General features: G+C 44.7%; 1 protein-coding gene across 1 annotated transcript in view; it reads left to right on the top strand.

Moving 5' to 3' along the window:
• LOC126475235 (pyrethroid hydrolase Ces2a-like) overlaps nt 1–13,953 on the top strand; it is a 61,475-nt gene that overhangs the window by 25,502 nt on the left and 22,020 nt on the right. Inside the window, exon 5 of the mRNA XM_050102913.1 lies at nt 11,626–11,776. Coding sequence (XP_049958870.1) covers nt 11,626–11,776 — 151 coding nt within the window. The remainder of the gene's footprint in view (nt 1–11,625; nt 11,777–13,953) is intronic.

The following is a 13,953-nucleotide window of genomic DNA, read 5'->3' as shown; positions in this document are numbered from 1 at the left end:
TGAATTGGAAAAATGAAGGAACGCGTACAGGCCGCCCTCGTCTGTTGACTGACAACCGCCGACAGTTGAAGAGGGTCGTAACGTGTAATAGGCAAACATCTATCCAGACCATCACACAGGAATTCCAAGCTCCATCAGGATCCACTGCAAGCACTATGAAATTTAGGCGGGAGGTGAGAAAACTTGGATTTCGTGGTCGAGCGGCTGCTCATAAGCCACACAGCACGCCGGTAAATGCCAGACGACGCCTCGCTTGGTCTAAGGAAACATCGGACGACTGAACAGTGGAAAAACGTTCTGGGGAATGACGAAGCACGGTACAAAATGTAGCGATCCGATGACAGGGTGTGGGTATGGCGAATGCCCGGTGAACGTCATCTGCCAGCGTATGTAGCGCCAACAGTAAAATTCGGAGCTGGTGGTGTTATGGTGTAGTCGTGTTTTTCATGGAGGGGGCTTGCACCCCTTGTTTGCGTGGTACTATCACAGTATCAGGCCTACATTGAAGTTTTAAGCACCTTCTTGCTTCCCACTGTTGAAGAGCAATTCGGGGATGGCGATTGAATCGTTCAACACGATCGAACACCTGTTCATAATGCACTGCCTGTGGCAAAGTGATTACACAACACTAACATTCCTGTAATGGACAGGCCTGCACAGAATCCTGACCTGAATCCTATAGAACACCTTTGGGATGTTTTGGTACGCCGACTTCGTGCCAGGACTCACCGATAACATCGATACCTCTCCTCAGTGCAATAGGCCTACTCCTTGAAGAATGGGCTGCCATTCCCCAAGAAACCTTCCAGCACCTGATTGAACATATGCCTGCGAGAGTGGAAGCTGCCATCAAGGCTAAAAAAGGGTGGGCCAACACCATATTGAATTCCAGCATTTCCGATGGAGGGCGCCACGAACTTGTAAGTCATTTTCAGCCAGGTGTCAGGATACTTTTGATCGCGTAGTGTGCGTTAGTCGTCCCGTAATAATGTTTTTCGTCGCGTTGTAGATCTGAAACGAACTTCGTCTTTACCTGTTGAGTCGCATATTCACGGGTCTGTTTTCTCGATGAAGAAGGATTTTAATATTGTACCACTTGGCCGACATTTTCAAGAAACTAAATGATCTTATCATCACTTCAAGGCCGAAATAGTAATATTCTTCAAAGAAAAAAGTGGCTGCCCTTATGCGAAAAACACAGATGGAAAAGGGTAACTGCGAGATATTATTTTGCCTGAACAACTTCGTGAAGGAAAAATGAGTTGGATGGGGGCAAGTTTAATAGAACTGGCGTAGTATATCACGAAAACCGTCAACAATTCTATAATAAATTTCCAGAACCTTCGTCTGATTACGATTGGATACGCAACCCGTTCGATACTATCATAACAGAACACTAATCAGACTCTTGCCAACAACAGAACATTAGGAGCCAATAGAACGCTCGAGTGATAGAACATTTCGAAATGAATTTAAATCGAAATCTCTTGAAAATTACTGTGGTAAACTCTGAATGATCATTCCAGTTTAGCAAGAAGGGCAGTAGATGTGTTGCTACTCTTCTCGTCCACGTACTTGAGTGAGTCAACATTTTCCGGTATTGCATTACTTAAGACGAAATACTGTATTAGTAACGACTACAACTGGAAGCAGATCTACGAGTTACTGTTTCAGAGATAGGTCAAAAAATGGATCTGCTTTCTTCACAAATTGAAGCACACGCATCACACTAAACGTGCAAGCGTTAGGAAGTTTCACAATTTAGAACCGTGTTTATTTCTACTCACTTATTTCCTTTTTGGATGATCAGTTTAAATGTAACAGTTTTAAAACTAGTATTTCAATATTGACTATTTTTCTGTCGCCATTTTCATGACGAGATCTTTCAAATATTAACATTCTAAATGAATTAAAGCAATGTAGATGGAAACAGTTAAACTGTAACTGACTAATTAGTGAAATAATTTGTAAAAAAATATTTAGTCAAACACACATACCCGTACAGTTTCAGTAATTGCATACACAGCCGTGGTTATTTATAAACTCGTTGTAACGTTAAAGTTCACCTCGTTTGAATGATACAAATGTATGACAATTTTTTTAAAAATCTTTATCTGAGATGTACTTCAAGAACACTCTCTAATCCAGTCGTTATTATTGCTGCCGTAACTTCACTGAAGTAAACAGATGCAATGGGCAGTTTTTGTGCCAAGTGCACACATAAAAAAAAAAGTTTTGCATCACCTCGGCTCCAATAGTACCGGAACTTGTAAAGAAAATTGGAATAGAGATCAACAGAAACATCATTTCCGCCCTTTTTATTGCTCATGAAAACCACGCATTGCATGTTGTACTACCATACAGCGAGACCATCAGAGGTGGTGGTCCAGATTGCTGTACACACCAGTATCTCTAATACCCAGTAGCACGTCCCCTTGCATTGATGCATGCCCGTATTCGTCGTGGCATACTATCCACAAGTTCACATAACGGCGATTCGGCGTAGATCCCTCAGAGTGGTTGGTGGGTCACGTCGTCCATAAACAGCCCTTTTCAATCTATCCCAGGCATGTTCGATAGGGGTCATGTCTGGAGAACATGCTGGTCACTCTAGTTGAGCGATGTTATCCTGAAGGAAGTCACTCACAAGATGTGCACGATGCTGGCGCTAATTGTCGTCCATGAAGACGAATGCCTCGCCAATATGCTGCCGATATGGTTGCTCTATCGGTCGGAGGATGGCACCACCAGCGGCGTACGCCGACCCCACATAATGCCACCCGAAAACAGCAGGGAACCACCAAATCATCACATTGCTGCACTCGCGGGACAGTGTGTCTAAGGCGTTCAGCCGGACCAGGTTGCCTCCAAACACGTCTCCGACGATTGTCTGGCTGAAGGCATATGCGACACTCATCAGTGAAGAGAACGTGATGCCAATCCTGAGCGGTCCATTCGGCATGTTGCTGGGAACATCTGTACCGCGCTGCGTGGTGTCGTGGTTGCAAAGTAAGACATCTCCATGGACGTCGGGAGTGAAGTTGCGCACCATGCAGCCTATTTCGCACAGTTTGAGTCATAACACGGTGTCCTGTGGCTGCACGAAAATGGTTATTCAACATTATGGCGTTGCAGTCAGGGTTCCTCCGAGCCATAAACTGTAGGTAGCGGTCATCCACTGCAATAGTAGCCCTTGGGCGGCCTGAGCAAGGCATGTCATCGACAGTTCCTGTATCTCCTCCATGTCCGAAGAACATCGCTTTGGTTCACTCCGAGGTGCCTGGACACTTGTTGAGAGCCCTTCCTGACACAAATTAACAATGCGGACGCGATCGAACCGCGGTGCTGACCGTCTCGGCATGGTTGAACTACAGACAACACGAGCCGTGTACGTCCTTCCTGATGGAATGACTGAAACTGATCGGCTGTCGGACCCTATCCGTCTAATAGGCTCTGCTCACGCATGGTTGTTTACATTTTTAGTGTTTTAGTGACATCTCTGACCAGTCGAAGGGACTGTGTCTGTGATACAATATCCACAGTCACCGTCTGTCTTCAGGAGAGATGCGCAAAACTTTTTTTGATGTATGTACGAGGGGGGGGGGAGGGGGGAGGGGGGGAAGTCGGCAAAATAATTTGTTTCAGGAGGGGCCGCGAACCGTCGCGCCCCCTCTTGAAACAAATTATTTTGCGACTTTTTTTGGTGAGTAGCACCTAAGTTAACCCTTCGCAGATTTTCACAAACCCAGAAATATGTTATGTAGGCACATGTAATACAGTGTGCCACAATAAGTGATTGAGATTTCAAAGAATAATTTATACATGTGCCTCCAACGGTGACCTCTTGCATGTGACCGAAAAAGTCTGTTTTATGGCAAACCATGACGCAAAGATGTAGAACTAAGTGGAAACCTGAAAGCAAGTGATAATATAATTCGTTGAAGTCAAAGTTTTCCATATGCGAATTTGAATGAATTCTAACAGGGCACTATGATTGGTATCTGAGAAAAGGGTTTTTCCCGCCGTGATATTTCAGCTCATACAGGCCGTGCATGTACTATAGTGATACGCGTGGAGAACAAGAGCTTAGAAGAGGATCGCATGTAGCGATGCTAGGTTACTGGACAATGCGATATTAAAACAAATCGGTGTTAAGAGTACTTTGTGTGAAAGGGCGTAATGGTCTGTACAGCATAGTCCACAGCGTTGGTTCCGAACTAGAGAACTGACACGGGTGTCCACCAGTTTCCTCCGTGAAAACTTTCTGTGGTGAGTTGTGTGTATGAATTCCAAAGGGAATAACTGCTGAGGTCATCAGTCCCTAGATTTACACACTACTTAAATATACTTATGTTAGGAACAACACACACACCCATCGTCGAGGGAGGACTCGAACGTCCGGTGGGAGGGCCCGCGCAATCCGTGGCATGGCGCCTTAAACCGCGCGGCCACACACTGCGGCTTTCTGTGGTGAATTGTACGTGTTCTGATGTGCGACGGATTAATCTATTATTCTGTTATTCTGCGCAACGGGTTAATCTGAGATGTACCCTTTACCCTGTGCCTCCTGCAAGATGCAATTTCCACCCCCACACTGCTACAGAAGTCAGACAGACGATCCTAACGTTCTAAAGCCTCGAGGACTTAGTTCCTGCAAAGTGATGTCTGCACTGCACATTTTACATTTCATGTGTTGAGAAATAACAGAGAAAACAGCAATAAAATCATAACCCCCTGGCTCAGTCCGTAATTGAAATCAAAATCCTGTCCACTGTCTTTGAATTTCTTAGCAAGGCGCCGACTCTTTAAGAACTGCGCTCAGCCTCATAGCTATTCTTTGGACGCTTTAACGACATACTGCTTCGACGCCGCGTTCGATACGGTGCTTCGTAGCTTTTCTAACTAAGCACACGTTGTAACCACTCATTCTTACGTGAAAGACAAAACTGTATTGTATACGATCAGAAATAAACTATCAAAAGTCAATACTCCTCACAAAAATCAATATTCGAAGCGAAAGAACTGTCTTTTTCGTACACGTACTGATTCTTGCTGACACCACGTTAACGTATTATTGTTTTAAATACTTCTAATTATACCCAGACACTATAGAGGGTACCGATTTGCCGCAGGTAGGACGTTTCGTGTCATCCGAGGCGCTAGACGAGGAGTTCGGCATTCCATAGAACAATTTTGCCTCATATTTTAGAAGGATCGAAGCATCTCTTAAGCCAATTTACAAAAATGATTTTTTGAAAGTTCTGCAGAGGTGTTACACCTTAAGCCAAGTTGAAAATCAGTGTCCATGGAATGTAAATGTTTGGTGTTGAATATTTGGTGACAAACTTATTGATCCATCCTTATCGATGCCACCTGAAATAGTGATAAATATGTAATTTTCTTGGGGGAGGATCTTCCAGTATTGCTTGCAGACCTTCTCTTGGACTTGCGTGGTTTCACCATAATGGCTGACCAGCACATTATTCTGTAGCAACATGGGAAGTATTAGATCGCGTATCCAGATCTAGGCAAGTTGCCTAGATCTTACTTCGCCTGACTCTTGTTTGTTGGTTTACTTGAAGACTGAAGTTTATAATGAAGTGCCAACAACGTACGATAACATGATTCAGCGTATCACCAATGCATGTCAGAAGATTACATCAGAAACACTTGTCAGTTGTGTCGAATTAATCCATGAGCATCGAAGTGGGCGGCGGCATTTTTGAGCGCTTACCGCGAAATAATTCTTACAAATAAGCACCCAATAGTTGAGAGGACAAACCTCAAAGAATCTTTTTTTTTTTTACATTTTTACATTTACATGTCTTGGGCAGATGGAGGGAATATTTTGAAGAGTTGCTCAATGTAGGTGAAAATGCGATCAGTAATGTTTCAGATTTCGAGGTAGAATGGGATAGGAATGATGATGGAAATAGGATCACATTTGAGGAAGTGGAAAAAATGGTCAATAGATTGCAGTGCAATAAAGCGGCTGGGGTGGATGAAATTAAGTCGGAACACATCAAATACAGTTGAATGTCAGGTCTTAAATGGCTACACAGAATAATTGAAATGGCCTGGGAGTCGGGACAGGTTCCATCAGACTGGACAAAAGCAGTAATCACACCAATCTTTAAACATGGAAACAGAAAAGATTGTAACAACTACAGAGGTATCTCTTTAATCAGCGTTGTGGGTAAAATCTTCTCAGGTATTGTTGAAAGGAAAGTGCGAGTATTAGTTGAGGACCAATTGGATGAAAATCAGTGTGGGTTTAGGCCTCTTAGAGGTTGTCAGGACCAGATCTTTAGCTTACGGCAAATAATGGAGAAGTGTTATGAGTGGAATAGGGAATTGTATCTATGTTTTATAGATCTAGAAAAGGCATATGACCGGGTTCCTAGGAGGAAGTTATTGTCTGTTCTACAAGATTATGGAATAGGAGGCAAACTTTTGCAAGCAATTAAAGGTCTTTACATGGGTAGTCAGGCAGCAGTTAGAGTTGACGGTAAACTGAGTTCATGGTTCAGAGTAGTTTCAGGGGTAAGACAAGGCTGCAACCTGTCTCCACTGTTGTTCATATTATTTATGGATCATATGTTGGAAACAATAGACTGGCTGGGTGAGATTAAGATATGTGAACACAAAATAAGCAGTCTTGCATATGCGGATGACTTAGTTGTGATGGCAGATTTGATTGAAAGTTTGCAAAGTAATATTCAGAGCTAGATCAGAAATGTAAGGACTATGGTATGAAGATTAGCATCTCCAAAACGAAAGTAATGTCAGTGGGAAAGAAATATAAACGGACTGAGTGCCAAATAGGAGGAACAAAGTTAGAACAGGTGGACGGTTTCAAGTACTTGGGATGCATATTCTCACAGGATGGCAACATAGTGAAAGAACTGGAAGCGAGGTGTAGCAAAGCTAATGCAGTGAGCGCTCAGCTACGATCTACTCTCTTCTGCAAGAAGGAAATCAGTACCAAGACTAAGTTATCTGTGCACCGTTCAATCTTTCGACCAACTTTGTTGTATGGGAGCGAAAGCTTGGTGGATTCAGGTTACCTTATCAACAAGGTTGAGGTTACGGATATGAAAGTAGCTAGGATGATTGCAGGTACTAGTAGATGGGAACAATGGCAGGAGGGTGTCCACAATGAGGAAATCAAAGGAAAACTGGGAATGAACTCTATAGATGTAGCAGTCAGGGCGAACAGGCTTAGATGGTGGGGTCATGTTACACGCATGGGAGAAGCAAGGTTACCCAAGAGACTCATGGATTCAGCAGTAGAGGGTAGGAGGAGTCTGGGCAGACCGAGGAGAAGGTACCTGGATTGGGTTAAGAATGATTTTGAAGTAATAGGTTTAACATCAGAAGAGGCACCATTGTTATCACTGAATAGGGGATCACGGAGGAACTGTATAAGGGGGGCTATGCTCTAGACTGAACGCTGAAAGGCATAATCAGTCTTAAATGATGATGATGATGATGATTCATGAACACGTCTGGTTTGATCAAATGCATTTTTCTCGATATAATGCCGATTTTGAACTCAGTTCTGTTTTTTGTCGATTTCAGAGCCACACGTCATGCGACGAAAAAAGAATTACCTACAAAAGTTAATTTTCTCCCTGTGGAATCCGATTCTATCATAAAACTAAACCAAAACAAAGGATATTTCTCTTTCAGATTTGGAAGTTGCCACCCGCCCAACCCCCTGGGGGTGAAGGAACCGGGGGGGGTGGGGGGTGGGGGGGGAGTTAACACTGGTCCCGCCGGACGGCATTTATAAGAATATTGAACATCATTTATTTTTCCGTTTTTTAATACTGTGTATAGTTTGAGATATTTCGTTGCCTCAAGGTCAAAAAAATCATCTTTTGGAGCCGACGAAGATAAGCTGCATCTGGAATATCTTCAACACTAGTATTCAGCCAGGAAGGAGAAGAGTAGCGTATAAGACAACCTACTGTCCGTACAAGACCCAAACCAGTTTAATGCCTTAGCCCTAATTACACAGTGTCTTTATTTACTTAATACCACGTGGTGAACCAGATGGTTAAAGTTTTGTTAGTCGCAGAAGTGTTTAATAACCACCTCCGAAACCACCTGCAAGATGAGCTAGTCAAGTGAAGGGCTGTTCGTAAAACCGAACTGCAAATGTCGAGAAATTGTGGGCAGAGAAGTAAACAGCTATACCATTGTGAACTGCCTTTTCGGTATTTATTTTTAAAACATGGGTAAAAAGATGTAAGTCTTTAGTTTTCATTCTGTTTTGTATACGTCTCCACTGATCGGTAATACATGTAGCTGTTAAAATCTTACGCAAGTGAATAATAATCGCGCTTATACAGGGTGTTACAAAAAGGTACGGCCAAACTTTCAGGAAACATTCCTCACACACAAAGAAAGAAAATATGTTATGTAGACATGTGTCCGGAAACGCTTACTTTCCATGTTAGAGCTCATTTTATTATTTCTCTTCAAATCACATTAATCATTGAATGGAAACAAACAGCAACAGAACGTACCAGCGTGACTTCAAACACTTTGTTACAGGAAATGTTCAAAATGTCCTCCGTTAGCGAGGATACATGCATCCACCCTCTGTCGCATGGAATCCCTGATGCGCTGATGCAGCCCTGGAGAATGGCGTATTGTATCACAGCCGTCCACAATACGAGCACGAAGAGTCTCTACATTTGGTACCGGGGTTGCGTAGACAAGAGCTTTCAAATTCCCCCATAAAAGAAAGTCAAGAGGGTTGAGGTCAGGAGAGCGTGGAGGCCATGGAATTGGTCCGCCTCTACCAATCCGTCGGTCACCGAATCTGTTGTTGAGAAGCGTACGAACACTTCGACTGGAATGTGCAGGAGCTCTATCGTGCATGAACCACATGTTGTGTCGTACTTGTAAAGGCACATGTTCTAGTAGCACAGGTAGAGTACCCCGTATGAAATCATGATAACGTGCTCCATTGAGCGTAGGTGGAAGAACATGGGGCCCAATCAAGACATCACCAAAAATGCCTGCCCAAACTTTCACAGAAAATCTGTGTTGATGACGTGATTGCACAATCGCGTGCGGATTCTCGATAGCCCACACATGTTGATTGTGAAAATTTACAATTTGATCACGTTGGAATGAAGCCTCATCCGTAAAGAGAATATTTGCACTGAAAGGAGGATTGACACATTGTTGGATGAACCATTCGCAGAAGTGTACCCGTAGAGGCCAATCAGCTGCTGATAGTGCCTGCACACGCTGTACATGGTACGGAAACAACTGGTTCTCCCGTAGCACTCTCCATACAGTGACGTGGTCAACGTTACCTTGTACAGCAGCAACTTCTCTGACGCTGACATTAGGGTTATCGTCAACTGCACGAAGAATTGCCTCGTCCATTACAGGTGTCCTCGTCGTTCTAGGTCTTCCCCAGTCGCGAGTCATAGGCTGGAATGTTCCGTGCTCCCTAAGACGCCGATCAATTGCTTCGAACGTCTTCCTGTCGGAACTCCTTCGTTCTGGAAATCTGTCTCGATAGAAAAGTACCGCGCCACGGCAATTGCCCCGTGCTAATCCATACATCAAATGGGCATCTGCCAACTCCGCATTTGTAAACATTACACTGACTGCAAAACCACGTTCGTGATGAACACTAACCTGTTGATGACACGTACTGATGTGCTTGACGCTAGTACTGTAGAGCAATGAGTCGCATGTCCACACAAGCACCGAAGTCAACATTACCTTCCTTCAATTGGGCCAACTGGCGGTGAATCGAGGAAGTACAGTACATACTGACGAAACTAAAATGAGCTCTAACATGGAAATTAAGCGTTTCCGGACACATGTCCACATAACATCTTTTCTTTATTTGTGTGTGAGGAATGTTTCCTGAAAGTTTGGCCGTACCTTTTTGTAACACCCCGTATACGGTGCCCATATACACTCCTGGAAATGGAAAAAAGAACACATTGACACCGGTGTGTCAGACCCACCATACTTGCTCCGGACACTGCGAGAGGGCTGTACAAGCAATGATCACACGCATGGCACAGCGGACACACCAGGAACCGCGGTGTTGGCCGTCGAATGGCGCTAGCTGCGCAGCATTTGTGCACCGCCGCCGTCAGTGTCAGCCAGTTTGCCGTGGCATACGGAGCTCCATCGCAGTCTTTAACACTGGTAGCATGCCGCGACAGCGTGGACGTGAACCGTATGTGCAGTTGACGGACTTTGAGCGAGGGCGTATAGTGGGCATGCGGGAGGCTGGGTGGACGTACCGCCGAATTGCTCAACACGTGGGGCGTGAGGTCTCCACAGTACATCGATGTTGTCGCCAGTGGTCGGCGGAAGGTGCACGTGCCCGTCGACCTGGGACCGGACCGCAGCGACGCACGGATGCACGCCAAGACCGTAGGATCCTACGCAGTGACGTAGGGGACCGCACCGCCACTTCCCAGCAAATTAGGGACACTGTTGCTCCTGGGGTATCGGCGAGGACCATTCGCAACCGTCTCCATGAAGCTGGGCTACGGTCCCGCACACCGTTAGGCCGTCTTCCGCTCACGCCCCAACATCGTGCAGCCCGCCTCCAGTGGTGTCGCGACAGGCGTGAATGGAGGGACGAATGGAGACGTGTCGTCTTCAGCGATGAGAGTCGCTTCTGCCTTGGTGCCAATGATGGTCGTATGCGTGTTTGGCGCCGTGCAGGTGAGCGCCACAATCAGGACTGCATACGACCGAGGCACACAGGGCCAACACCCGGCATCATGGTGTGGGGAGCGATCTCCTACACTGGCCGTACACCACTGGTGATCGTCGAGGGGACACTGAATAGTGCACGGTACATCCAAACCGTCATCGAACCCATCGTTCTACCATTCCTAGACCGACAAGGGAACTTCCTGTTCCAACAGGACAATGCACGTCCGCATGTATCCCGTGCCACCCAAAGTGCTCTAGAAGGTGTAAGCCGACTACCCTGGCCAGCAAGATCTCCGGATCTGTCCCCCATTGAGCATGTTTGGGACTGGATGAAGCGTCGTCTCACGCGGTCTGCACGTCCAGCACGAACGCTGGTCCAACTGAGGCGCCAGGTGGAAATGGCATGGCAAGCCGTTCCACAGGACTACATCCAGCATCTCTACGATCGTCTCCATGGGAGAATAGCAGCCTGCATTGCTGCGAAAGGTGGATATACACTGTACTAGTGCCGACATTGTGCATGCTCTGTTGCCTGTGTCTATGTGCCTGTGGTTCTGTCAGTGTGATCATGTGATGTATCTGACCCCAGGAATGTGTCAATAAAGTTTCCCCTTCCTGGGACAATGAATTCACGGTGTTCTTATTTCAATTTCCAGGAGTGTATTTACGATCCTTCAGGGTGTCCGATCGTGGCTACATGAATCCTTCCAATCCCGACTTAAATTTTCCTTCAGTTTCCTTTCTGTTAGTAGAGAGTTCCCCATCTTTTTCAGCTAGTTAACTTATATTCAGACCAGAAATTTTATTCTTTCAGTAAACATTATCTCATTTATTTTGAAATATTGAACATATCATACAAAATATTCGTTTAATGTCAAGTCACAAAATGGTTGTTGTCGTCTTCGATTCCAGGAGAAGCAGCTGTTTTCCTATAATGTGTGGTGGCCCCACATCGAACCAGACCTTGAGGGCGCACTGATCCCAGAGTCTCCAATCCAGAGACTCAATGACGGTCGATTCCTCCAAGTTCCAATCTTCACCGGAGTGACGTCTGGTGAGATGGGTTAGTATCAAGTTTTTATAAAGGTGATTATCTTATGTTCATTTCACATAGCGTCGGACTTAGTGTAAACTGAATATGTAATTAACGAAAAGAATACCATATCTTGGAACTGAAATGAACGAGGAAAGGCAGATTAGAGTTTAACGTCCTTTCAATGGCGAGTTTATTAGAAATGGTGCACAAACTTTGATTGCATAAGATGGCAATGAAATCGTCAGCGCCTTTGGAAAGAAATTAAAATAAACAGGATATCTAGAGCTGCAGTCTTCCAAGCAGCTGATGAAAGGAAAGCTTTTATTTAAAAATCTGTCGTCTAATATGAGAAAAAAAGTTTTGCGACACTCTGACATTCATCATGATTTTTTGCATCCTTGTCAATAATATTTTTATTAGCTTAATAATAAAATCCCTCTTTTCTTTTACCAATGGCGTTTTTACTATGCCAATATACATTTCGAAGGCATATGTTCACCATCCATGATGGGATGTAATGACCTCAATGCGATGTCAATAACCTGTGAGAATTACAGAGCGTTCTTGATTTCAGTTTACGAAATTGTGATGGTGGAATATAACAGAGAAGAATATATTAGATTTTGGTAAAATTTATTGTATACCACAGCAAACGAAAATGTTTCGAGACTGGATTAACAAAAATAATAGAAAAAAGATAAAAGGCGGTTTCAGTTGCTCAGGTGTTCTACATAGTCTCCCCCGACGTGACTGAAATACACTTAACGATCATGCAACCGTGTGAAACGCCCAGAAAAGTGCTTTTTTGGAGTGTTGTTCAACTCGCGCGTCTCATTAACTTAAATGTCGGTTATGTCGTCAAAGCGTTGATCCTTCATGTGAATTTCTGCATTCGTTTTGTGGTAGGTTCTTGTTGATAACAGCGCGTCCCCTCAACCGTGATGATTTTACGCAGAAAATAATTGCCCGCGCTTCGCATTTCAGTAAAGTCGTGGCAGTCGTTCACGCGTCGTTGTTTCGTTCAGGAATCAAGATGTGCGGCACAAACTTTGCACACACTCTTTTCTTCAAAACATTCTAAGGAAGGCCTTTAACACTTTAGTTAGATATGTTACTTCACTGTGATTTGTGACGCAACAACATTTGCACACTGCGACCACACGTCCACTACTTAGCATTGTCTGGTCCCAACTGACCGGTCGAGTGCACGTCTGTTTACAGTTGTTAACTCGAACTGCCCCCGTAATTACTACACTGACGTCGCTTGTAAGTCAGGAAGAAACTCAGTCTAGGAATGTTTTCTGCAGATGAAGTACCTGCGAATCTTAGATGGAGTTCTACCCACTCAGAATTTGCAGGTATAATTTAAAAACTAAAACTAAACTCCTCCGAACAAACCATGAAGGCCCAACGGCACCGGCCGGCCGCCGTGTCATCCTCAGACCGTAGGCGTCACTGGATGTGAAGATGGAGGGGCATGTGGTCAGCACACAGCTCTCCCGGACGTATGTGAGTTTCCGAGACCGGAAGGTATAATTTCAGTTTTAACAAAAATCTCTTCCGTAATTCTTAAATCATTCAACAAATTCGTAAACTGAAATTAAGAACGCACTACACTGAGGAGACAAAAGTCATGGGGTACCTCTAAATGTCGTGTCGGCTCTCATTTTGCCCGTCATAGTGCGGCAACTCAAAACGGCATGGATTCAACAAGACGTTGCAAGAAATGTTGAGACATACTGCCTCTATAGTCGTCCTAACTGCGAAGGTGTTTGCCGGTCGGTTTGGCCGAGCGGTTCTAGGCGCTACGGTCTGGAACCGCGCGACTTCTACAGTCGCAGGTTCGAATCCTGCCTCGGGCATGGATGTGTAAGTAGTTCTAGGGGACCGATAACCTCAGAAGTTAAGTCCCACAGTGCTCAAAGCCATTTAGGGAACGTGTTTGTGGTGCAGGATTTTCTATACGAACTGACCTCTCGATCGTGTCCCATAAATGCTCGGCCATAAATGGTGGCCAGACTATTCGCTCGAATTGTCCAGAACGCTCAACATAGCGCATCGTCACCCACAAAAAATTTCATCATTGCTTGGGAACATGAAGTCCATGAATGGCTGAAAATCGTCTCCAAGTAGCCGAACATAACCATTTCTTATCAATGATCTACAGAAGAATGTTGAAGATTAGGTGGGTAGATCACGTAACT

The sequence above is a fragment of the Schistocerca serialis genome, chromosome 4 (genome assembly GCF_023864345.2).
Source record: "Schistocerca serialis cubense isolate TAMUIC-IGC-003099 chromosome 4, iqSchSeri2.2, whole genome shotgun sequence".
NCBI classification, from domain to species: Eukaryota; Metazoa; Arthropoda; class Insecta; order Orthoptera; family Acrididae; genus Schistocerca; species Schistocerca serialis.
This window is presented reverse-complemented; position numbering and strand designations above follow the sequence as displayed.